This window comes from Martes martes (assembly GCF_963455335.1).
Source record: "Martes martes genome assembly, chromosome: 16".
Taxonomy (NCBI): Eukaryota; Metazoa; Chordata; class Mammalia; order Carnivora; family Mustelidae; genus Martes; species Martes martes.
In genome coordinates, this window is record NC_137904.1 from 25,582,302 (window position 1) to 25,608,488 (window position 26,187).

General features: G+C 42.0%; 1 protein-coding gene across 3 annotated transcripts in view; it reads right to left on the reverse strand.

The window, feature by feature from the left end:
• Window positions 1-26,187, reverse strand: part of MYO1D (myosin ID) — a 339,001-nt gene that overhangs the window by 69,193 nt on the left and 243,621 nt on the right. For all 3 annotated transcript variants that reach the window (XM_080825903.1, XM_080825904.1, XM_080825902.1), the window contains one exon: window positions 15,905-16,059. In XM_080825903.1, coding sequence (XP_080682029.1) covers window positions 15,905-16,059 — 155 coding nt within the window. The remainder of the gene's footprint in view (window positions 1-15,904; window positions 16,060-26,187) is intronic.

The window sequence follows — 26,187 nt, forward strand, 5'->3', positions numbered from 1 at the left end:
ATCAGATAATTTATGTAAATACACTGGCACAACAGTAGGACCTTAAGAAGGAGTTGTTACTGTTATTGTTATGAATAAAAGCAATAAAAAGCTGACACACAGAAATTAAACCTAAAGCACTAATTCTGATGAAAAAACCCAGTTTATATTCTGTCACGTAAGACGCAAGCACGATGAAAATATTCTAAGGTAAAACTGAAATAATTAGCATGATCTAGATGATCTGAGGTTCCTTTTGGTCTAGACCCAATGTCCTTCACATTCCCTGCATTTCCACCCCCTACCACCATCAGTTCATCCGGTCTATATGATGCTTAATCCATTAAAAAGTTGTTAGGCAGGAGCCTCAAGCTACAATGCCTTACGTTCGATTTCTTTTGCATCCTTTTACTCTCTGATGAAAATTTTGAGTGCGTTAAGTAGAAATTATTAAGGTTTTATCAGTCTTACACTTAGAATACATTTTATTTGACTAAACGGCATCAAGTCGTCAACTGTTGTGCGATTGCACACAACACAGAAAGTGATTTTGGGGGTTGACTTATGGATACCGATCTTACTATTTTAGGCTTATTAGATGTGGCGAGCGCTCTGTCTACTCAGGGGGCCTCCTCTTTCCATCTCATACCATGGCCTTTACTCACTGTCCCCTCTGGGGTGGTCTTCTCCTAACTTTGTTTTCCCTCTATTATCTTTTTAGGGTTCCTGTTCCTTTGCTCCTGAGTTTGCCCAGATGGCTGTCCCTCAGAGAAATGACAGCTAGACTGAAGGGTCAGGAATGAATCTGTCGCATAGACTGGAGAATTCCCAGGATGACTCTGCTCCATCACCCCCAGTGGCCTTCAGCCCAGCGACGGCAAGGAGAAAGGAAACGGGCCTTCTTCAAGGGCAGGTTCCTATTATGCATAACATCGAGGAAGCATCCTTTTATTTGGGTTTGTGGTCACTCAATGCCCTCATCTGAGGGTCGTGGCAGCAGTGGAGGGTGCGGAAACAAGGCGGGCAGGAACCTCAAAGCCACGAAAAGGCCTTACATTCGATTCTTTCTTACCTACTAAAGGGAATCCACGAATAGAATCTGAGAACAGAACTGCAATGAATTTAGCTAAATTTGCTAGGTAGATCAGGGGTGAGTCAGGGAGAAGGAAGAGAAAGCATGTCAAAATGTCTATTTTTCTCAAGTGTGCAAGACAAAGAACACCGCAGAGCTGGCAAGCTTGCTACTCTGCCCTATTTGCTATTTAGGTTCCAAGTCCTGGGACTGATGGCAAGTTTTTAAAGCTTTATATTTAAAGAAACCTGGGTTCCCTGACCCTCTTACTCTTCTGTCCAGGATGGATGCAACAAAGGGCAACCCATTTAGGAACCTGGAGGAGCCACCTGCCAAGGCTTTGTTAGGACACTGTAATGTTCTAACTCTAATCTTGCATAAAATGAAGGTGAGAACGTTTTCTAAACAGTGCAGTACTCTAAAGAAAATCCTGTAATACGTATCAAAACACCTCGGATCCTGTTTAGGAGATCAAAACCCCTCAAACCGGACTAACCATGATGGTCATCCATGTGCCTAAGAAACGTGCTTCTGTGGGTTAATACCCGTATTTCCTCAATCTGACCAACATCAGCTTTGGTTTATTTTTGCCACTCTTTTGAAAGGAGGTTGGAAGAGCACGCAACTCTTGATCTTGGGGTCATGAGTTTGAGCCCTACGTTGGGTGCAGAGACTACTTAAATAAATAAATATTCAGGAAAAAATGTATTAAAAAGAGTAAGTGATTCAGAGCAGAGATAACATGTGATATCTAACAGTTAAGACTTGTTAGGTATTTGGATGTTTATTTTATACCTTTCCTTTTGCCAAAGGCATGTTTTCAGGCTTGAGTTCTGCCTTCTAAACAGGTGCCTATCATTTAACTAACAACAATGATAAGTTTATTTGCCAAGGATTCATAGTCTAGTCACAAAATAGTGAATAATATGATCGAGCTTCCCCTTATGAGGGTTGAAAACAGAACCTGAATAAGAATCCCAAAGATGGAGGGGCGCCTGGGTGGCTCAGTGGGTTAAGCCTCTGCCTTTGGCTCAGGTCATGGTCCAGGGGTCCTGGGATTGAGGCCCGCATCGGGCACTCTGCTTAGCGGGGAGCCTGCCCCCCCCCCATGCCTGCCTCTCTGCCTACTTGTGATCTCTGTCAAAAAAAAAAAAAAAAAATCTTAAAAAAAAAAAAAAAAAGAATCCCAAAGATGGAACTTTGAACATTCTGAAACAAGTTTCAAAGAGACCCCCGAGGGGCGCCTGGGTGGCTCAGTGGGTTAAGCCGCAGCCTTCGGCTCAGGTCATGATCTCAGGGTCCTGAGATCGAGTCCTGCATCGGGCTCTCTGCTCAGCGGGGAGCCTGCTTCCCTCTCTCTCTCTCTCTCTCTCTGTCTGCCTCTCTGCCTACTTGTGATCTCTGTCAAATAAATAAAATCTTAAAAAAAAAATCTTAAAAAAAAAAAAAACCCAAAGAGACCCCCGAGTTAGCGGTTAGAATGCTTGGGTTTATAAAACAGAAGAAATGGTTGGCAGAAGCTATACATAGGAAGGTAACAGAATATTGCTTTGAAATCTTGTATACATGAAATAAGGTCCTTGGTAAAAATATTTCCCTCTGTGAGCCGTCCTAAGTTCTGTTTTTCAGCCATGGGAGAGGTCCGATTAATAGCCATCAAATGACAGAGGGGGTCCCAGGGGCAGGGAGTCTCCAGGGCATTGGAATCCTTGTGTGCCTGGGGTTTAAGAACTGAACCCCGGTCTTCTCAGGTACCCCAATTACAGAATCACTGCTTTGACGGCTGGTAGAATAGCCACCGCAGGACCCTGCTGACCCGGGAGCGAGGAGGAGCTGGCTGCGTTTGGGACACATCTCCTTACGACTGGCTTTTCAGGTTCTCGCCTACACGACAGGTTCCCAGAGCTGCTTTTCTTAAACTCGTGCAGTATAAACAATAAAACCACAGAATTTAGCATCAAAAGAGAAGCTAATATTTTAAGGATCAGACTATACTTTCATACAACCTTTCTTTCTTGTAATTCCTTCCTTCCTTCCTTCCAACAATTTGCTTTTGCCACCAGTGCTTTAAAAGGTCCTTCCAAAGGCCGCCAAGTCAAACGGACTTTTCTGGGGGCTGAATCCCCTTCCCTGCTGAGGCACTTGGCCATGGTGCCCTCTTCTTTCCGAGAGAGAACTCTGCCCAAGCGTCCTTCTATCTAGGAAATCCAGGAATCGCCCAGGCCTCTAGCCTGACCCCTCTTCTCACTCCGCACGTTCTCCCTGCTGACTTCCTTCGGCTTTGGCATCAGTTCAGACTCATTAAACTGCCTTCACCTCCCTGACGGTCAGGTCATTCTTACGGCCCCTTCCGGTGGCTCGACTTGCCACTCCCTTCCACCTCGCCTCTCGGCCCGGCAGTGGACTCCTGCTCACTGTTCTCAGGCACGGTCTGTTCATTTGTAAGTATTTCCTTCATGGCTTTGTTCCTGCTTTCTTCTGTCTCCCAGTACACTGCCCCTCTTGCCTGCACACCCCTCCCTGGGCTCCAGATCCCAGGCCCACGTTTATTAATGACTGTATTGGGGATATATCACTGACATATGATAAACTCCGTGTATTTCAAGTATGTAATCTGACAGGTTTTGAGGTGTGGATCCACCTGGGAAAGCAACACCACACTCCACAAACCCATCGCCTCCCAACGTTTCCTGCTGCTCCTCTGCGCTCCTCTCTCTCCGCCCCTCCCGACTCACTCTCCCTTCTCAGACAACCACTCATCGGCTTCCTGTTACTACAGATTAATTTGTATTTCCTAGAGTTTTATATAAACGAAATCATATGGTATGTGCACTTTTCGGGTGGGCTTCATTAAGCACTCATTGTGCGAGGAATTTTGAAGTTCATGGGGTATATACACAGTTCGTTCTTCTCACTGCTGAGTAGGAGTCCATGGTCTGGACAGAGCGGTTTGCTTCTCCGCTCGCCTGTTCACGGACCTTTGGATTGTTCCTGGTGTCCGGCTGTTCTAAACAGAGCTGCTCTGATTATCTGTGTAGAGGTTTGTATGGGGCTGTCTGCTTTCATTTCTTTTGGTTAAACATTTAGCAGTGGCAACACTGAAATAGATGGCAGGTATGCGTTTAACTTTTAAAAAACTGCCAAACTATTTTCCAAAATGATACTGTTAAAGTGATACAAATTACACAATTAACACAATTATCCCAAATGGACAAGACAGTTATCCAAAAATTACCCAATAGTATTCAATCCCATCTTAGGGAGAAAGCATTCAGTCTTTCATTATTAAATACGATATTGGCTTGAGATTTTTCATAAATGCTCTTTATCCAATTAAGGGTTACTTCTATTGTCAGTCTGCTTGGAGTTTTATCAGAAATGGACGTTGAGTTTTGTCAAATGCTTTTTCTGCATCTATTGAAATGTCATATGGTTTTCCCTTTTAGTTGTAAAAAGGGTGAATTACATATATTGATTTTTGAATGTTAAATTATCCTCAGATGAATCTCACTCGGTCATATGTATTACTCAGTTTTTATATTGTTGAATTCAATTTTTCCTTCTATATTCTGCTAGAGTGGAGACACATAATTTTGCTTAGATTTTTTTTTTCCACATCTCCATTCCCAATGAGTATTCCTGTTGTTGTGTCTTCTCTTGTGATATTTTTGTCTGGTTTTGGTATCAGGGTAAGGCTGGCCTCATGGGATGAGTTGGGGAGGATCTCCTTCATTTTCTAGAAGAGTTTGTACAAAACTCATATTACTTCTGCCTTAAGAGTATAGAATTCACCAGTGAAGCCATCCGAACTTGGGAGTTTTCTCTGTGGGAAAGTTTTAACTGTTAATTCAATTTCTTGAACAGACACAGAACTATTCTGGTTATTTATTTCTTCTTGTGTGACCTTTGGTAGTCTGTGCCTTTTAAGGAATTTGTCCATTTCATCTAAGCTAGCAGACTTATGGGCATAAAATATTAATAAAGATATTTCCTGGTTATCTTTTTAATAGCCACAGAATCTGCGGGCAAGTCTCATCTCGACGGGTGATTTGTGTCTTCTGTCCTTTGTCATCATCTGACTGGATGCTTGTCAATTTTATTTTGGTCTCATTGATATTTGCTTTCATTTTTCTATTTCACTGATTGCAGCTCTGATCTGTATTTTTTTCTTTCTTCCGGTTTCTGTAGTCTAATTTGTTGTTATTTTTCCAGTTACTTTGAAATGGAAGCTGAGGTCACTGATTTCAGACCTTCCTTCTTTTCTATTCTTGGTGTTTAGTGCGATAAATTTTCACCTAAGTATGCTTTTAGCAGCATGACACAAATTTTGATATGTTGGGTTTTCATCTTAATGCAGTTCAAAATACTTTCTGTCCTTCCTTTTAATTACCTCTTTGACCCATGCGTTATTCTGAAGTGTGTTATTTAGCTTCCAATTATTTAGGGATTTATCAGAGATCTTTTTGTTATTATTTCATGATGGCAGGAATCTCTGAATCCGTTATATTAATTGTGACTTGTATCATGGCTCGGACAGAATATAGTCTATCTTGGCAAATGTGTACTTTGAAAAGAATGTGGGCTCTGATGTTGTTAGGTCCTCTAAATGTTAATTAGGACAATTCGGGTACTTATTTTCTGTTGATTTAACAATTGCTGAGAGAGGGGTATTGAATTTGCCAATGGTAATTGTGGATTTAACCATTTTCCCCTGCAGATCTATCAGTTTTTGCTTCCTATATTTTGGAATCCTCTTATTAGGGGCATAAACATTTAGGTTTGTTATATTCTCTTTATGAATTGACCCATATTACTTTGTTACTGCTATTTTTAAAACAGATAATTATCTATAACAAGGAAAGAATCTTATGTATTTACTCACGTAGCTCTTATTCCTAATGCTCTTTATTCATTTGTGGAGATCTGTATTTTCATGTGGTTTATTTTTATTCTGTCTAAAGGATTTCCTTTAACATTTCTGGACTGTGAGTCCACTGGTAAAGAATTGTTTCAGTTTTGGGGCACCTGGGTGGCTCAGTGGGTTAAGCCGCTGCCTTCAGCTCAGGTCATGATCCCAGAGTCCTGGGATCGAGCCCCACATCGGGCTTTCTGCTCAGCGGGGAGCCTGCTTTCCTTCCTCTCTCTGCCTGCTTCTCTGCCTACTTGTGATCTCTGTCAGATAAATAAATAAAATCTTAAAAAAAAAAAGAATTGTTTCAGTTTCTATGTCTCTGAAAAATCTTGAATTCATCTTCATTTTATTTTTTTTAGAGAGAGAGAGTGAGTGTTGGCAGGGGGGATGGGGTTGCAGAGGGAGAGGGAGAGAATCTCAAGCAGGCTCCATCCCCAGTGCAGAGTCCAGTGTGGGGCTTGATCTCACAACCCTGAGATCATGACCTGAGCCAAAATCAAGAGTCAGAGGCTTACCCAACTGAGCCACCCCAGTGCCCCTCATCTTCATTTCTGAAAGCTATTATTGGTTGGCGTAGAATTATAGGTTGACGATTTTTTTCCTTAAGTACTTCAAAGATGTTGTTCCAGGGCATTGGACTGGCTCAGTCAGAGGAACATGAGACTCTTGATCTTGGGGTTGTGGGTTCAAGGTCCATGTTGAGTGCAGAGATTATTAAAAAAATAAGTAAACTTAAAACAAACAACGGATGTTGTTCTACTGTTTTTTTGCTTTCGTTGTTACTGATGAGAAATCTGTGACACCTTTATCTTTATTCCTTTGTACATAATGTGTCTTTTTCCTCTGGCTGCTTTTAAGGTTTAATTTTTATCACTGGTTTTGAGCAATCTGTGATACGCTTTCGTGTAGTTTTTTCATGATTTTTTTCCAGGTAACTTCTAGGATCTGTGGGTTTATAAAGGTTTCATCAAATTTGGAAAGTTTTCAGCCATTATTTCTTCAAATACTGTTTCTGTCTTCCCCTTTGGTTGGGTACTTATTTATACATATATTAGACCCATTGAAGTTGTTCCACAATTCACTGGGGATCTGTTCCTTTTTCCAAAAATTTCTCTGTTTTGTCTGTGCTTCATTCTGGATGGTTTCTATTGCTTTGTCTTCAAGTTCACTAATCTTTATTTCTGCAGTGTTTAATGTGCTGCTAATCCCATCCAGTGCAAGTTCAGGTCCAACAGTGTAGTTTTTACTTCCAGAAGTTTGATTTGGGTCTTTCTGGATACTGGTCTTCAGTTGTCACAATGCAGTGATACTAACTACTTTAATAGCCTATTCTTATCATAATGGATTGTATTATTCTGCTTTCCTGCAGATCTGCTGATATTTGACTGAACGCCAGACACTGTCAACTTCACCTACTTAAACGCTGGATAACTTTATATTCCTTTAAATATTCTTAAGCTTTTTCTGGGTTGAAATTATATGGAAATAATTTGATTTTTTTTAAACGATTTTATTTATTTATTTTAGAGAGTGAGAGTGTATGTGCATGTGCATGAGCAGGGAGCTCCCCATGTGGTACCTGCTCCCAGGACCCTGAGATCATGACCTAAGCTGAAGGCAGATACTTAACTGACTGAGTCACCCACGTGTCTCTTGATCCTCTTTTTTTTCACATTTTCATTTATTTATTTTTAGAATCTCTATACCTAGCGTGGGGCTCGAACTCACCACCCTGGGATCTAGAGTTGCATGCTTTACTGATGGAGCCAGCCAGGTGCCCCAGTTTGATCTTTTTGGGTCTTGCTTTTAAGATTTATCAGAGGAAACCAGAGCAGTGCTAAGAGTAGGGCCAATTATTCCCCACTACTGAAGCAAGACCCTTGTGTGTACTATACTCCATGCCCTGTGAATGATGAGGTTCCCCCGTGTGGCTACTGGGAACAGGCAGTACTCTTCCCTTTCTGTGATACCAGGCCTTGTTACTGCTAACCTTTTTGCATTGTTCTTTTGTTCTCAGGTAGTGCTCTAATATACCTGCAATGATCACTACTTAGATGAATACATAACAGGGATCCCTGCAGGTCTCCAGAGTTCTCTGTGTAGCTCTCTCCTCTCTTACCCTGTCCTGCAAACTTCAGTGGCCTTGGTCTCCCAACCCCCAGGTTCCATGATGGTTCTCCTTCCTTGTGCCATGGCCTGCATATTCTCTCCAGGCAGTAAGCTGGGGGAACTGTAGGGCCCATCTCATTTGCTTGTTGTCTTTCATAAATCATCATCCTTTATTATCTGATATCCAGTGTTTTGGAAACTACTGTTTTGTGTATTTTGTCTGTTTATGGCTGTATCAGAAAGGAGAGTAAATCTCATCCTTGTTACTCCATCTTGGCTAAAGATGCAAGTCGGTCCTTTTAACTTGGAGATCTCTTCATAAGCTTGGTACAAAGGCCACTTCTCATTGATGAGTCTTCCCTAGAATATTTTCCCCATCTTTTTGTCCCATGGAAAGACACACCCTGTCCTCTGTGTTTTAAGCCACTTTCTCCATACTTCTACAAACTTATTATGAGTTATACACTTGTCTCCCTCGATAGACTGCCAACTTCTTGAGGGCAGGACATGGGTCTCTGTAGTTCCATGCCATAAGATGATGTCTGATGTGTGACTGAACCTCAAGAAATATTTTTTTCCCTTTGTTTCTATGGTGCGGGCTAACCAACACTGACTTTCATTTCATTTTTGCCATCTTACTCATTTGTAAGTGTACAATTCAGTAGTGTGAAGTTTATTTACAGTGTTGGGAAACACTGCCAGGACTTTGTCATCATTATGCGAACAGAAATATGTATTTTTTTTAACCGAATGAACAAATTCAGTGCAGACCTTTAATCTTACACATACACCATGGAACAAAAAAGGTTGATCTACTCAAGACCTTAGAGCTAGCTGGTGGCAGAGCTAGGCCAGAAGCCACACTGTCTGTTTCCTGTCAAATACCCATTTCTACTAGGTCTGTTAACTTAATGCATATGCTGAACAGAGAAGACCAAGAACTACTTTGCATCAAAGAAGTCTCAGATGTGGAAAGCCAAAAGTTACTAATTCTGAATGGCATAATTTAGCTAGGCTGGGCTTGTTTTTACATTTTTCTTTTCTTTTTTTCCCCCTTCATTTCTTTTGGTCAGCGAGCAATATAATATCCTTTAACAAATTGTTCCCTGTTTTTTTTTTTTTTTCTGACAAGGAGTTTCTTTTCTCTTTATAGCCTCAGTCAGCTTCTTTTCATTTTCTACGATATCTCCAGGCCTGATATCCTTCCTCCTAAGACCGCAATATAACTCCTGGCTTCATTTGGTAATGATGCTACCTTACCAAAGACGGTGCATGGATTGAGATGATTTTTTTCTACTACGAACATTTTATGTGAATCTATACATGTTACTAGTTGCTTTGTTTCTGTGAGAAAAGATATTCTAAAAGAATCTCATAATTTTAAAATTTATTATTTTTTTGGTTTTCATATTTAAAATGACAATTATAGAAAATGTGCTATTCCACCATTTCTGAGACAAGTTGAGAAGTCTGAGTCTTTCTTCCTGCTGTTGTGCTCCTTTACAGGCCTCACAACTAAGGAGACATCTGTTCAGTCCAGAAGCTCTCGCACTAAAGGTGCATATGGGTTCTTCTGGGTTTCTTTTCCCTCTGTCTCTGTTCGCAGTGAGAACCCATTCCTCAGCCTTTCAGCTGGGGAGCTGGCTGATGCCCACGGCCTCTGGCTGTGGTTTTGAAATCTTTTCCTTATTCCTCAGCTGCCGATCTGAGCAGGAATCCCCATGTCTCGTGTCTCTCCCTGTCAGCTTACTGACAAGGAGAGTCTGAGAGTACTCCTAGGTCTTTAGTTGGGGCGAAAAGCTGCTACTCCTAGCACACAACGCACCCTGTCTCTTCCCGGAGCTCTCTTCGTTGCTGACTTAATATCTTAAAATACCTATTCACGTCTGTCCCTAGATGTCTTACATCGCTTAGAGCTGGAATCTTGTAACCAGTACAGGAGAGAGGTATTCCCAAAGGGAAGGAAATTGTAACAGAGTTCTTCTTTTCTTTCTTAGACAAGGAGGGCTATGTTACCACCTTCTGGTTGGCAAGAACCCCTATCAGGGGAAGGGTCGGAAGTGTCCTACTCCTGGTGGGCCCCGGCAGCCAGCCTTGGCAGTCAACGGTGACCTCCTGGGAGTCCTCTGAGGGCCAGGCTGCGTTCTGAACACTAGGGCAACTGCAGCCAACGCCAGAAGTGTAGTCCCTGCTGACATACATGGGGCTTGTATTCTAGCTGGAATACAGGTGATAAAGAACTGAGTAAGCGTACAGTGTCAGAGGGAGATGAGAGCTGTGGGGAAAAGTTAAGCGGGGCAGGGGTACAGGGAGTGCTAGTGGGGGCGGAGGGGTGAACTGCTGTTTTCTACAGAGACGGCCAGGGAAGGCCTGATGAGGTGGCACGGGAGCAGAGGGGAAGAGCGGCCCTCTCGGTGAGCCTGTGGCTGGGGAACATCTCCAGTTTCTGGCACTACGGGAGGCAGGCATCTCTTTCTGTGTTTTCATGTGTATCTATACTGGGAGGCAGAGGTTGGTAAGTTGTGGTCACTCACTTTTCTCTCACCATCAATGAGATGCCTTCAATAATTATATTTTTTATGTTTTTATTTTTAAAAGGTTTCATTTATTTGACAGAGAGAGAGAGAGAGAGAGAGAGAGTGAGAGCAGGGGGAGTGGAAGAGGGAGAAGCAGGCTCCCCACTGAGCAGGAAGCCTGATGTAGGGTTCGATCCCAGGACCCTGGGACCATGATCTGAGCCAAAGGCAGACGCTTAACCGACTGAGCCACCCAGGTACCCCAATATTTATAGTTTTAAATGGCCCAAATACTCCATCAAGGAGATGGGCTATAATTTAATTAATGAAGCCTCTATAGTTGGCTACATACATTATTTTCACCTATCTTTATTTTGTCTTTAGTTAATATTTTAAGTTGTCATATACACAATGATTAGTAACCTGGCATTCAAAGAGAACAGTCTGGGAAGACAGATCAAGGGAATATGTGAAAACATGTACTTGGGGGTCAGGGACAGAGGAGCAGGAGACACACATGGAAGCAGTGGGGAGGCAGTGAGCAGTGGCAGCTGGACCTCTGGTCAGGAGGCCACATTTCCCCAGCCCCCGGCCTGAACTCCCCAGGGCCAAACTGATGGCCTGCTTCTTGGGTCTGAGTCTAGCCCTGAGTTAAAAGACCAGAAGCAACAGCGTTCTTTTAATTAAGCAGATATTAAAGATACTGCTTACGAAAACCAAGAAGCAGATGGCACTGACTTCTGGCTCTCATCCCCAGAAACAGAACAGGAGAAAGAAGCAGTGTCTATGCCTGAGACTGGGGTTCCACTGAGGTTTCCAGCATCCAGACAGGCGCATGTCTGGACAGCTGCTCAGGACAGATGGGTCCACTGACAGCTTAATATTGCAGAGTTCCTGGTGACTCTGCAGCCTGGGCAGCCAACGTGAGACCGTCTGCTCGCGAGTGGGCAGGAAGCTCCCCACAAGCAGGTGGCCGCTGCTGAGGCCGAGACACAAGCCAAACACCGAGGCGGTCATCTTCATAACCTCTGCTCAGCAGACCGGCCTGGCACACCGCTGGCCCGGCTGCCACGGAGGAGGAGAGCTCGCCCCGGGCCCCCGGGCCCACAGCCGGGCCACACATGACAAGGATATTCCCAGAGGCTTTCTGGTTATTTGGTGGTTTATTCTGATCTTTTTTTTTTACTTAAAAAAAAAAATTTTTTTTGTTGTGTTTTGTTTTCATGTGAGTATAGTTGACACACAATGTTACATTGAGTATCGGGTATCGGGTGTGTCCAAGAGGTTTTATTTGCTTTTGTTTTTTCCAAGTATACGGATGCTATGAGAGAGATCATTTACTCAGAAAGCTCTTTTGCTTCTGTCTACTTTTCTGAACAGGGAAAGAAAATAACCATGAATTCAGAGCCACCTACAAGAGGCCTCAAAACTAGCTGCCACTTATTATTGAAAGGAAAAAAATTTTTAGAGAAGTAACATACATTTATTGCAAAAGGTTTAGGGTGAAAAAATAAATAAATCTCCCTCCAACCTCTTTCTCCCAGTAGCTTCTCTCCCTTCTCCCCCTCCAGAGATAAAGTGTTACCCATATCCTGTATACACCTATACACACACATATAATACAGACATACACGTCCTTACAGCTTTCTTATTGGCTGTATTTAAAATGAACAAAGGCTGGAGTGGCCTTCAGCTCAGGTCATGGTCCCGGGGTCCTGGGATTGAGGCCTGCATCGGGCTCCCTGCTCAGCGGGAAGCCTCTTCTCCCTCTCCCACTCCCTCTACTTGTGTTCCTTCTCTCACTGCGTTTTTCTCTGTCAAATAAATTAATAAAATCTTTGAAATAAATAAACACATAAATAAAATGAACAAAGGCATTTTTAGAAAAGACTGTTTTTAAGTAGGCTCCATGCCCAAGGTGGGGCTCGAACTCACAACTCCAAAATCAGGAGTCATGTGCTCTCCCATGGAGCCAGCCAGGTGCCCCTAAAATGAACAAGGGCATATTAAAGCCTGTGAGAAGAACCACAGTAAAGAAGCCTGTTTAACTTCATTAGCATACCCTACTTGTATGTGACTTGGGATCCCTGCGCCTTCCCTCTGGAGTAATTTCTGATCTGTGCAACAGAGCCAGGACTTGCTGCTCTGGCTGCCTCAGCTGTTTCTGGATGGAGTCTGTTCCGACTGGTCTGTGCTTGAGCTGTCTTTTTTTTTTTTTTTTTTTAATGTAAAGATTGTTCCCACATTTTTCTTTTTTCTTCATTTGCCTTTCCTTATTTTCTTTGTTGCTTCTTTTCATATTGCCTATGCACGGTTCTCTTGCTCTTTCCTTTCTGGTTTATTGTTTGCTTTGAGGGGGGGCAGCTGTAAGTGCAGTTCTTGAGGAGGTGAGGGTGCCTGGTAGGGAGGTCCTACAGGCTTCCGTTCAGGCTGTGACCTCACACCACGTCATCCTCTCTCCACATTGCAGTGTCCTCTGCGTGAGGCCACTTCGTTCCTCAGCTGGGTGTGTCCTTTCTCTTTACTCTCCTCCATGTATGGGGGTCAGCAAGACTTAGAAGTTTCTTTAAGGCCCCAGGCACTCTTGGACCAATTTGGTCGCATTTTATTTAGGATTAAAAAAATCGGGGCACCTGGGTGGCTCAGTGGGTTAAGCCTCTGCCTTTGGCTCAGGTCATGGTCTCAGGGTCCTGGGATCGAGCCCCGCATCGGGCTCTCTGCTCAGCAGGGAGCCTGCTTCCTCCTCTCTCTGCCTGCCTCTCTGCCTGCTTGTGATCTCTGTCTGTCAAATAAATAAATAAAATCTTAAAAAAATATCCCACATGAAAGTGGGATTGGATTATAATTTTCTTTTCTCGTGCTATCCTTATTTGTTTTGGGTTTAGCACTGTGTTGGCCTAACAAAATACGAAGCCTTTTTTTTTCTTCTAAATTTTTTACTTGTACCTCTTGTCTCTGAAACTTGGTTGGAATGTTGCTCATCGATTTTTAAAACCTAAATCCTCTCTTTATAAATTATTAAAGACAACCCAGATCTACTCTAACAATGGTATATTTTGTTATGTTGAGCCCTTTCCTTCTGAATTCTAACCAGAGAATCTTTTAGAATGTTCTTCAGGGAAATTATTGGGAGATAAAATACTGGTCTGGACTTAAATCCCTCTCACCTTTGGATTTCCACAATTAACCCAGGTACAAATTAGATCATGCGCCACATCACTGCACTTGTAAAACACAATATAATGTTCAGTCACAACAATGATATGATACTTGACAATAAAGGAAAACAGCTGGAACAGAAATCAAATTAACCTTTCCTCAATAAGTCAACAGCAAGTTGATGACTAACACTAAGTCAAAATTCCAACCCTGAATTTTCTGGGGGCTGGGATGAGGGATTTTATCTCTTATCTATACTTGACCTTTTATTCACAGAATAGGAATATCATGAATAAATTATAGGGCACCTGGGTGGCTCAGTGGGTTAAGCCTCTGCCTTTGGCTCAGGTCATGATCTCAGGGTCCTGGGATGGAGCCCCGCATCGGGCTCTCTGCTCAGCAGGGAGCCTGCTTCCCCCTCTCTCTCTGCCTGCCTCTCTGCCTACTTGTGATTTCTCTGTCAAATTAAAAATAAATAAATAAATAAATAAATAAAAATCTAGCATTTTGACAGCCTTCATCTCTTCCTTCCATTTCTAATTTTTAGACATTTAAAATTCTTCCATATATTAAAGACAGGAGGGACTACAACTAGAAATGTTATTTCAGAATGCATATGTGAGGGAGAGAAAGCAACGGATAGTTCTAGAATCAGGTTCACATTTTCTACCACTTACAGAAGCATTTTAACAGGAGTTGGAATTTGCTAAACAAGGACCCAGATTGAGAAAAATACTTTAATTTCCCAGGTGAAAACTAGTCATGAGTGTAGGCATTCAAATTAAAATCCCTTGAATAGTCATTACTTTGCTCGAACAAAATATTAGGAGGAAAATAAGCCTGCTAATTCGAGTGGCAGACATGACTGCAGAGATCTCCATTTGCCAGGTCTTTCCCTTCCATTCTAAATGCCACAGTATTTCTCTCGCCTCTCTTTGGCAGATGGAAGCGCATTTTTCAAAGGCCTATCTGTTTACCATTATTTTGGGGGTAATTCTGTAGTTAGATTCTTATTTTTTTCCACCAGATGACCATTACACATTTTTTTTAAATTTACACCACTGAAAAGCATTTAACTACAGAGGTAAAGATCTACTTTAATCTAGAATACAAGGTTTAATAACATAAAACAAACGGTCTAGGCGGCGCACTTCCAAAGTTACACTGCACATGCTGATCAGCAGCAACGAACACAGTCGAACTAGACAGAGGAACATCTGACATATGTCTTTGCTTAGAAAAAGAAAAGCTATGTCTAAACTAAAGAAAAAAAAACCCAACACTAATAAAGAAGACTCAATTATTTCTGGCAACTTGGAAAGTGTCGTGTAGGAAGAGAAGTAACTGGAGATTGGGGTCCTTTCTCAGTCACTGAGTTTTGAGAAGTGGTCTTTTCCTGGCATCGGGCAGGTGGGGAGGCAGAGACAGTCTGCCATGATGGGAAGAAGATCTGACTTTGGAGTCAGAAACACCCTACTCCAAATATGCCATGATGTCCTGCAGGAAGGAAAGCCCCATCTCTAAAACAACTCCAGTAAATAACCAGACAAAGTCACTCACCTGCTTAAAATGATTGTTCACTGGTCCACACTGCTCTCAGGATCTGTGCTGTGTATATGTCTCACATCACTGTCCACAACAGTCCCCGCCCCCTCCCCCCAGCATCATCTAGGTTTGCTGCAAATATGCCCCGTGCCACCCAAACTCCATGTTTTTGCACAGGTTGTTGCCTCTCTCAGAAATTCCTTTGGTCTTCATGGACCAATATGCCATCTTAAACCTGTCTTCTAATTTATATTCATATTAGACACACTCACTGATTATATCTGGAATAAATGAGAAGCAGTGATAATATGAATATAAAGTAATTTTTCTGTCTTTTGGATGTAACTACCTTCGGATTGGCAATGAGGAAATCATCAGTGGGGAACTCTCATTGTTGGTTCAGCTGAAGGCTGGAAAACTAGACGATCATTCCTAATCTTGAAACCAAGCCTGGTTGCTAATTTTGCTTTCCGTGAAACTGACGATTTCATTTTTCTTATAAAGAAAAACAACTCAAAAACACTGAAATTGGCCCAATACAAGTTCAGTAAGAATTATAAGGAAAGATTTTATATGTTCAAAACCTGCCTCAGTTAGAAAAATCAAGTTTACCTCTTGAAATGATTCACCAGGACGCCAACAAGTTCTCCAATTCGACTCTCATGGGTTGGCTGTTTGCTGAAGAGACAGACAATGAGGTCTTTGTTGTCTTTTGTATGGAACACTACAAGTTGGTCCTTTCCATTGGAGACGCTCAGACCAGTCAACTGCAAAGGGACAAAGCATAGAAAACTATTAAGATGGTTCTCAAAAGAATACATTTAAAATATACATTTTGTAATTTAATAATTATTTCTGATCAGTGACCCTGATGACTTCAGTTTTTACCAGGTCTTATGGAACAAGCAAAATGGAAGGAAATAATAAAGAGAAGACTAAAAATTAGTGAAACTGTAAACAGTAAAATAATAGAGAAAAATCAATGAAACAACAACCTGGTACTTTCAAAGGACCAATAAAATTGTTAAGCCTCTAGTCTGAGAATAAAAGTGAGACGACCTAATTACCAATATGGAATGAAGGAGGGGATAGCACTACAGACCACACAGATGTTAAAAGGATAACAAGGAAATATTCAACAACTCTGTGTACATAAATTCAAGAACTTGAATGAAACCAAATAATTGCTTGAAAGTCATAAACTACCAAAACTCAGCCAAGAAGAAATAGATAACCTGAGTACTGCTTTATCTATTACAGAAATTTAAATTTGTGATTAGAAACCTTTTGAAAAAAAGAGGCACCTGGGCGGCTCAGTCATTTAAGCATCTGATTTCGGCTTAGGTCATGATCTTGGGGTCCTGGGACTGAGCCCTGTTGCAGGCTCTGTGCTCAGTGGGGAGTCTGCTTTTCCCTCTCCCTCATGCTCTCTCTCAAATAAATAAAATCTTAAAAAAAAAAAAAACTTTCAAAAAAGAAAACTCCAGGTTCAGATGATTTCTGATGATCTGATGATCTGATCTGGTGAATTCTACCAAACATTTAAAGAAGAAATAACACCAATTCTCCATATCTCTTCTTAAGGGGAAGGGAACACTTTGTAACTCATCTTATGAAGCCAGCATTATCTGGGTATCAAAAAAAGATAAAGGCAGTACAAGAAAACTGTAAATCAATATCCAATAGCCTTCATCAACATGGATGTAAGAATGGCCAACAAAATACCAAAAAATCGAATCCAACATTATAAAGAATAATAATATACCATGACCAGGTGGAGTTTATGTAAGAAATGTAAAGCTAGTTCAATATTCAGTAATTAATCAATGTAATCCATTGCTGCAACAGAATACATAAGGCATGTGATCATGTCACTTGCTGTGGAAAAAGTGATGAGGGATAGAAGCAGAAAAATGTTCACCTTTAGCCCAGAAGGCTGACCTATAGCCTGCAGAGTCTCGATAAGGATCAAATATACGCTGGTCGTTACTTTTTTTTTTTTTTTGGTCGTTACATTCTTAAAGGGTCTCATGACTCCCTATACATCTCACAGATAGTAATTATCAAACTGAATGACAAGCACGAGAGAAATATTGCGAGAGTAGCTTCACAAGTAGAGATTCAAAGAAACCTTTATTTTTATTTTTTATTCTTTTAAAGATTTTGTTTTTAAGTAATCTCTACACCCAACATGGGGCTCAAACTCACAACCCCAAGAACAAGAGTTGTATGCTTCACTAAGCCAGCCAGGTGCCCCTTGAAGAAACATTTATGATCTCATACTCCCGGCACGTGCCTGCCTCCTTGAGCACTAAGCATATACCCACCAGTTTCATACAGCAAAAGTGCAGCTCTTTCTGCTCATTGGTCCCGTCCCTGTGCTACTTAAATAAGCTTACTAAAGGGGCACATGGGTGCTCCGTCGGTTGGGCGTCCGACTCTTGGTTTTGGCGCAGGATATGATCTGAGGGTTGTGAGAGGGAGCCCCATGTGGGCTCTGAACTCAGTGGGAAGTCTGCTTGAGATCCTCTCTCTCTCTCTCTCTGCCCCCAACCCCACCGTGTGCTCTTGCACTCTCTCGGAAGTTAATGATAACAACAACAACAGCAACAAAAAGCTTACTAATTTGCACCGCAAAACACCTGAAGAATTCTTTCTTGGCTTTGCACGCCATGACCCACCAGCAACCCACATGGGGATCGTGGAGGGACTCTAAGAGCCTTGGTGTGGCTTGCTAAGTTCCTTTTATCCCCCCAGCCTCTACTTCTTGTTCTTTCCAGAGATGTCCTGAATAGTACAACGATTCTGAATGTGTCTTAGTGCTCTAGAGAAAACCTCTTGCCTGTGGCTAGACTATGGAGAAGTCAAACTCCTGCCGCCTGGCTAGACACCATTATCTTGGCCATGATGGCGCTGGGTTCAGAAATCAGGCTCTCCCTGTTTTACCTGTTCTTTTAATACTTGCATTCTTCTCAGGCACAGGACGCCATACATGTCATTGGAATGGCCGCCCATGTTAAGACTCCCAAGTAAGGTTTCCTCCTAAATAACCTGGTGTGGTCCCTTAAGGAACATAAAATCTAAGATATGTCTGACCATGGCCTTCCCAATAGGGACCAGTGGGAGCTATTACCCAGTTGAGGCATCTACCCACCAAAGGGAGACCACTCCCTTGGGGCTGGATCATGGATAAAGCTCTTGAGAAGGCTGTTCAGATTAGATAGGAGTGCAATATTTTTGGTTTTTCATGTCTCTCATTTGCCGTTCCCCATGGGCTGTCTGGCATTCTCTGTCTTGCTTTCTGATTGTAAGTACTTCTAGCTTGGATATATGATGCTTAGTATGATATGAAATAGCTGTCCTTCTTAACAAAGGTCGTGGCCTCTACCCCATCCATTAATACTAGATCTAGAGGCTTACCAAGGGTATTATTATTGGTTGCCAAATACATTAACTTCCCCAAATGGAAAGAGGCAGCCCCAATCTCTGTGGTGATTCAGTCCATTCGCCAGCACCTACTGTAGTCTAAGATGTCACAGGGAGGCAAAGGGAGGTGATCATCCCTTCTCAGATAGTACAAAGGTGTCAGAGCGGTCCAGATCTGGGACGACTCCTGCCACTTGGTACCCCAGGAACCTTTAGCAATATTCCTGATGGAATGCCACTTGGGAGCTGAGAAGGATTTTGGCAATGGACTCCTGGTAAATGTACTCTCCTCATTTGGTAGGAATTAACTACGGGATCTGCCTCTTCGATCCCAAGGATTCTCCTTTGGGCTGTCTCCTAACACACTGGAGTCCATTTGGACAAGAGGATGTAAAGAAAAAGTGCCTTTTCTTCCGTAATGATGCTTGGCCTCAATCATCTCTGAGGGATGATAAAAACAAAATGGCCCATTAACAGGTCTTGAAGGTTCAACAGTATTTATCCATTGGACCCTTTTATGGGTGGTAGGGAAAATGGACTGAGACCCCACAGGGTCAGCAGCTGTGACCCTGTACCAAATCCCTGATCTGTCCAGACTCCTGTAGGGGCTCGGGGAAGCCCCTCTCCTCACCTCTACTCCTCAATCCACCATCAGCTAACTGCCTCAGGTCCTTCCGATAATCTACCACCTTCCCTGTGTTCTGTATGTTCTTTGTGTGCTCCCCTCCCTTGTCTCTCCTATAAACAGGTTGTTGCCAAGATTCTGTATACGTCCCCCCTCTTTTTCCTGAGTTACTGGTCTTCTCTTTGTTTGTTTCTTTTCTGTGTCAGATCTGGAATGTATCTGGAGAGGACTGGATGAACACTGCCTAACAGCACTAGACTCCTGCTGTATGGGGGGCTGTTTCTCCCTCATTCATTGCCAGGGTTAATGGCTATGATAATTGGAGCCAGTTGTCTGGTAAGTCTACCTTGCGATGGAGATCTTAAAGAACATTCCCACGCAGCTGTCGAAACTCTTTGCTTCAGGGAGGTTCCCTGTCTTCTCTGGCCTGACAGGGACTGCCTCTTTTCACTTTCTGTTGGTCGAAAGACAACACGTGTCTCTTCATCTGTTCGAGATGACGAGCTCTAGGACCGGGAGTCCTTTTTCACTGACCTTTGGGCTTTTATCTGCTTCCAGCCTTGCTGGTGGCACCTCACCTCTTCTGCCTCTACCTCCCCCTCCTCCCGTTTCTGCACCACCTTGGGCAGGGATTGCATAACCAGTTCCTATACCGTCCTCCGTGCCTCTGCTCCTCCTCCCCTTGCTATCGAGGAGTGAAGAGCATCTCTCCCTGGACTTACACCACCCACCTCAGATTTCCCAGTGGGTGTCCCAGATAAAAACTGACAGTGGGCAACAAACTGATTGGCTTTTAGAAGATCGGGGTATAACATATTAAGCTAATTTAAATTTGTTAGTTTAATTAAAGTAGAACATGTCTTTAGAGTTATCAGCATTAAATATAAAACTTCTGCTCTACCAAGGTTTACTAAAGGTCAGATAAGCTCTTGTTATTTCTGTTGCAACTTGTCAGCAAAAAGGTGACTTCAATGATGGCTAATTTGGTCTCAAAGTTTTCATGGGTAATTATTAAGAACAAGTAGGGTGAATAAATGAAAGGCTTATAAGTAAAATTTTGGGTAACCTGAAACTTTGAAGTTCTGCTAAGTTAAATGATGAATTGGATTGAATTAACTGGATATCTAAGACTTTCCCAAATAAATACAAAAGCATTTTTTACTCAACGTAGGTTCGTGCTTTTGGCTTCTTACCATGGAGAAACTGAGGATACTTGGGTCTGCCGGTCAACATGTTTTTAGAATTTATGAAATGTGTTCATAAATCTCAGATCTAAAGAATTCTGGTGTAAGAGGCTGTTCACAATTAATTGGTTACTACTTAATTTTCTCTGGAGATTAAGGTTTCTAAGAGTTAAAACTCTGCTGAATGTAATTAAGGCTGATGGAAATAAGGAAAACAACCCTGTCTGCAGGAAAGTAGGGGACATATGAGAAAGATACAAGGAATGGGAATACCTTTTTTTGAGGGAAAAAGAAATTCTGTCCTAAAATGAGACTGGTTGCTTGGAGAGAAAAGGCTTATTAGGACAAAATCTGAATGAAAAAGAAAGTTGCAGAAGGTTTGTGAAGGGAAATCTTTGGAAAAGAATTTTATGCATGGTCAGGACTAAGGTTGAAATAAATGGATTTTAAAAGTTTACTAGGTATAGGGGCTCCTGGGTGGCTCAGTGGGTTAAGTCTCTGCCTTTGGCTCAGGTCATGATCCCAGGGTCCTGGGATCAAGCCCCGCATCGGGCTCTCTGCTTAGTGGGGAGCCTGCTTCTCCCCCCACCCCACCACCTACTTGTGATCTCTGTCAAATAAATAAATAAAGTCTTATGAAAAAATTAAAAAAAAAGTATACGGGCATAGGGGGCTCCTGGGTGGCTGAGTTGGTTGAGCATCCAACTCTTGATTTCAGTTCAAGTCATGATCTCAGGGTCATGGGATTGAGCCCCACAGGGGGCTCTGTGCTTAGTGGGGAGTCTGCTGGAGATTCTCTCTCTCTTTCTTTGTCCATCCCCCAGCTAGCACGTCTGCACACATGCTCTCTCACTCTCTCTAGTAAATAAATAAATAAAAAATAAATACATCTTTAAGAAAAAAGGAAATTTTGCTTTTCTCCTTGTAAAAAGACAAAGTTTTCCTGGACTGTTGGTCTGCTCTTCATAAGAAAATGTAAACCAAGTTTTTCTTGTTGTTGTTTTTAATATCTTTTCTTCATCTGTCCAGAAAACCAAACCTGTCTTTATCAGGTCTTTGATTACTTAAGAAGGTTAAAACTTCTCAATGTTAAAGGAGGTACGTGTTGCTAACAACTATATAGCTCTGTGTATAATCTCTTACTGCCAGTTTGGTTAAATGTAAACATTAAATTTATAATGATCTGTAATCCTATTTAGGCATGTGCTTAGAACTTTCTGAGGGTTTTAACCAACTTCCCAGAGATCTGAATTGTAAATGAAGTCTCTGGATGAATTAGACTTATTTGGTATGTTAGGTTACGTGGGAAGCGCTGTCAAACAAACGATGAGAAACCTTAGGTCATGTTGTATGGGTGGATGCTTACCTGTTCTAGAAATTAATGAAATTCCTAGAGCTTTAATATGTTCTGGTATAAGGTCATCATTTAAAATTTTAATTATTAAAACACTATGTGTCACAAGAATAACTACATTTCCTGTCAGCTATGTTATAACGAGCCTCATATCAGATCTTTAACCATGTCTATTTCTAGTCTTTTGTCATTTATAGTTACTGTTCTGATGCTCTTGTGGAATGAGTTTTGTCTTCAAGGAGATTCAGGAAGAGGACTTTTGACAAATATTTATTTGAGAGAGAAAGAGAGTGTGCATGCATGCAGGAGGGGGGTAGTGGGGAGGGGGAAAGGGGCAGAGGGAGAAGCAGATTCCCTGCTGAGCAGGACCCTGAGATCACAACCTGAGCCGAAGGCAGACGCTTAACCGACTGAGCCACTCAGGCACCCGATATCTTTAAAATCTTAAGACTAAAATGTGTCAGAATATCCAAAACTAACAGAAAAAGCTGCATTCAAAAAACTAGAATTAGTAATATGGGGCTAAATAAATTGAGGAAGATGATTATAGTTTTTATGACTCTTATTTGAAACACTGCTGGTTCTCTAACGTTTGCTTTTCCAGACTTAAGGAAACTTTCTCTTAAGATTTATGGAAATGTGATAAAGTATTCCTTTATAAACAAATTGAAACATTGAACTCTTCTCTTTACTACAACCCTCCAGAATTCAAACTCTCAGTAAGTATTCTTTCTTTCATGGCAATTATAGTTATTTGCAGAAATTCAATAAGAATCTGTTCTATCATTTCTCAGGCTTTTGGCTAAGATCAAGTGAAGAATGTAGGATCGTCATAAAGTTAAAAACAGAAGTACCTTATGGCCGGCAAGCACACTACTAAGTATTTACCCAAAGAATACAAAAATAATAATACAAAAGGATACATGCACTCCAATGTTAATAGCAGCATTATCTACAGTCGCCATATTATGAACAGCACAAGTGTCCATCAACTGATGAATGGACAAAGTGGTATATACACAATGGAATATTACTCAGCCATAAAGAAGAATGGAATCTTGCCACTTGCAATGACATGGATGGAGCTAGAGAGTATTATGCTAGGTAAGATAAGTCAGAAAAAGACAAATACCAAAGGATTTAACTCATATGTGGAATTTAAGAAACAAAACAAATGGCTGGGCCCTGGGTGGCGCAGTTGGTTAAACATCTCTCGGTTTTGGCTCAGGTCATGATCTCAGGGTTGTGTGATCGAGCCCTGTGTTGGGCTCTGTGCTCAGTGTGGAGTTTGCTGAAATGTCTCTCTCCCACTCCCTCTGGCCCTTCCTACACTCTTTTCTCCTTCTCTCTCTAAAATAAATAAATCTTAAAAGAAAAAAAAAAAGAAATGAGCAAAGAGGAAAAAAAAGGAGAGAGGAAAACCAAGAAATAGACTCTGAAGTTAGGGAACAAACTGATGGTTACCAGAGGGAGGGTGGGGGGAGTGGATGAAATTGGTGATGGGAATCAAGGGCACTTGTGCTGAACACCAGGTGATATATGAAGTGTGGTATCACTATACTGTACACCGGAAACAAATATCACACTATGTTAACTAACTAGAATTTAAATAATACTTAAAAAATAAAAACAATCTGTTCTCCTTGTAATGGGACCCCACTGGAAATGCTCGTTATACTACTAAGACTTTGACAGGAATGCCGTATGTGAGAGAGGTAGTCATAGACTCAGATATCAGACAGCTTCAAGGAACTAAGGTTGACTTTTTGGAGGCCCATAAAGCCCCTTGGAGATGCTGGTCTGATCCCTTGCTTCCAGGTTCCCAGCAGCCCTACCAGGTGAGTAAAGAATGTCACTTCCTGGCAGGTACAGGAAACCTCAGGATATTCTGGGGAACTTGGGAAGAGGAATACACCCAAATCTACAGGTACTGCAGGCAAGTCTGATGACAACTATTTGGCATGGCTCTGCCCTCGCGTGGCTACCAAAGAGTTCAAGCTAGAGGTTCCTTATACAAAATTCCACCAAAGCAGATTTTAAAGGATCTCTATGACGAATCACTATTCTTGCTGAGCTTATGTAAATAACCAGGCTAGGTTTGTTAAAACTGGACTTGATTTACAAACAGATCAGTCTTGATTTGGCTATCTGGAAATCAGGGTGAATTTGGGGAGAAAAATTATGTCCCAATAACGCACCCTTATGGATGTTAGGTTCTACTTTTGTCTTTAAATGTTTGTTGTCTGCCTAAGCTAGACAACTTGAGGTCCACTTCAGAGATAATGCCATAATAGCTCGTGTATAGGTATTCCTATAGGTATTCCTGCTTGTTACTCCGTGGGGATAATATAAGGAACCCCATGGGCTCATGATTATTTAAACAGCTGGTCAATGGAATGTACTCCCCAACATTGCTCAATTCTGTGTGGCCGGGATAACAAAAGTGCTCCTTAAAACCATAACCGATATGCTATACCACCCCAATACCAGCACATATAGGGGCATTTCCATCACTAAAATGAATGTTTCTTGCTGGCCTACGGTAAATGTTACATGGGACTCATAAGAGGCCCTTCTCTTATCCTCAGACTATCTAAATTTTAACTGAATATGCCAGTCCACAGATAGGCTGAGGACAACAAATTCCCCAGCTATGTATCCTATTGATATGCCCAAGGTGGATATATGTAGCTTACTCCCACAACAGGACAACTAAGCCAAAGGCCCTTTTGTACTGAGAACAGAAAAACCATACCTTGATTCATGGCCCAAAAGTACTCACCAAATGGGATGGATCCTGCCCCCCCCCGCCAAAGCCAGGGCAACTGACAGCTTTGCTAGAGACTGGATGAGATGACAAGGCCTCAGATGGCTAGCAGCTAATGGAACACAGTTGTTACGTGGACCAAATTTGTGGTGGTGGATTCCACCAGGCTGGACTGGAAAATATACTACAGGGCATACTGGGATGCATGACCATAGCACCAAGACTACCCAAGTCCAGGCAATCTTCTGTATCTAAAACAATGGACAAGATCCGTGTGTCATTGCTGTGACCATCTGACATCAATTTTTCTCCTATCAGGTTTAGAGGATGTCATATGGCACATGGAGGCCCTTGATAAGTAGACAATTAAGGCCTTAAATGGTTCTCAAAAAAGCATTACACCATTAAACACTGAAATGATCCAAGTACGTGAAGCAGTTCTACAAACTAGAATGGCATTAGACGTCTTAACAGCAGAACCAGGCAGACCATGTACCATTATTAAAGCAGAATGTTGAATCTACATTCCAGATTATGACAAAAATATAACAGGATTACTTACTGGATATGAATCATCAAATTGGTGCTCTTACATATCCTCCATTGTCACCTAATGATATCGGTTACATTTCTGATCAGGATGTGGACTAGGATCCATGCTAAAATGTCTTCTCATTGCTCTTATTTTCTCTCTTTTAAGATTTTATTTATTTCAGAGAGAGAGGGGCGTGTGTGCACAAGGAAATGTAACTGGGGGCGGTGGAGGGGCAGAGAGAGAACCAGGCTCAATCCCAGGGCCCCAAGATCATGACCTGAGCTGAAGGCAGACACTTAACTGACTGAGCCATTTAGGCACTCCACTCTTCTTATTTTCATTGTAATAATCATCCTAGGGGCACCTGGGTGGCTCAGCCAGTTGAGTGGCCAGATCCTGATTTTGGCTCAGGTCATGATCTCAGGATCCTGGGGTCCTGCATGGGGCTCCATGCTCAGTGGGGAGTCTGCTTGAGATTCTCTCTCACCCTCTGCCCCTCCCCCCACTTGTACTCTCTTTCTCTCAAAATAAATAATTAAACCTTTAAAAAAACAATAATCCTAACGTGTTGTCCCTCTCACTTTGTTTTCTCCTATTGTTGAGATATGTGCAAGCAGGTACTAACTCCTTTGCTCAGCTGACAGATGATCCTTCCTACTTAAAACAATTCACCTTCATGTTCACTCTTGACTCTACAGCAATGGCCTTCCATCATAACTACCTGTAGGGACAGACAGTGACCAGTTTCAGTCCAGAGGTAGGGACATCTCTACGACCCCTCTCAGCTTGAAGAAGTTACAGAAGATGAGCCCTTTGCCCTTCAAACCTTAAAGATTTAAGGACCAAAAATTGGTCAGGAGGAAAACAATGAGGGATGGAAGCAGAAAAATGTTCACCATTAGTCCAGAAGGCTGACGTATAGCCTGCATCGTTTCATTAAGGATCAAAGATGTGCTGGTTGCTACATTCTTAAAGGTCATGAGAATGACTGCCTGTACATCTCA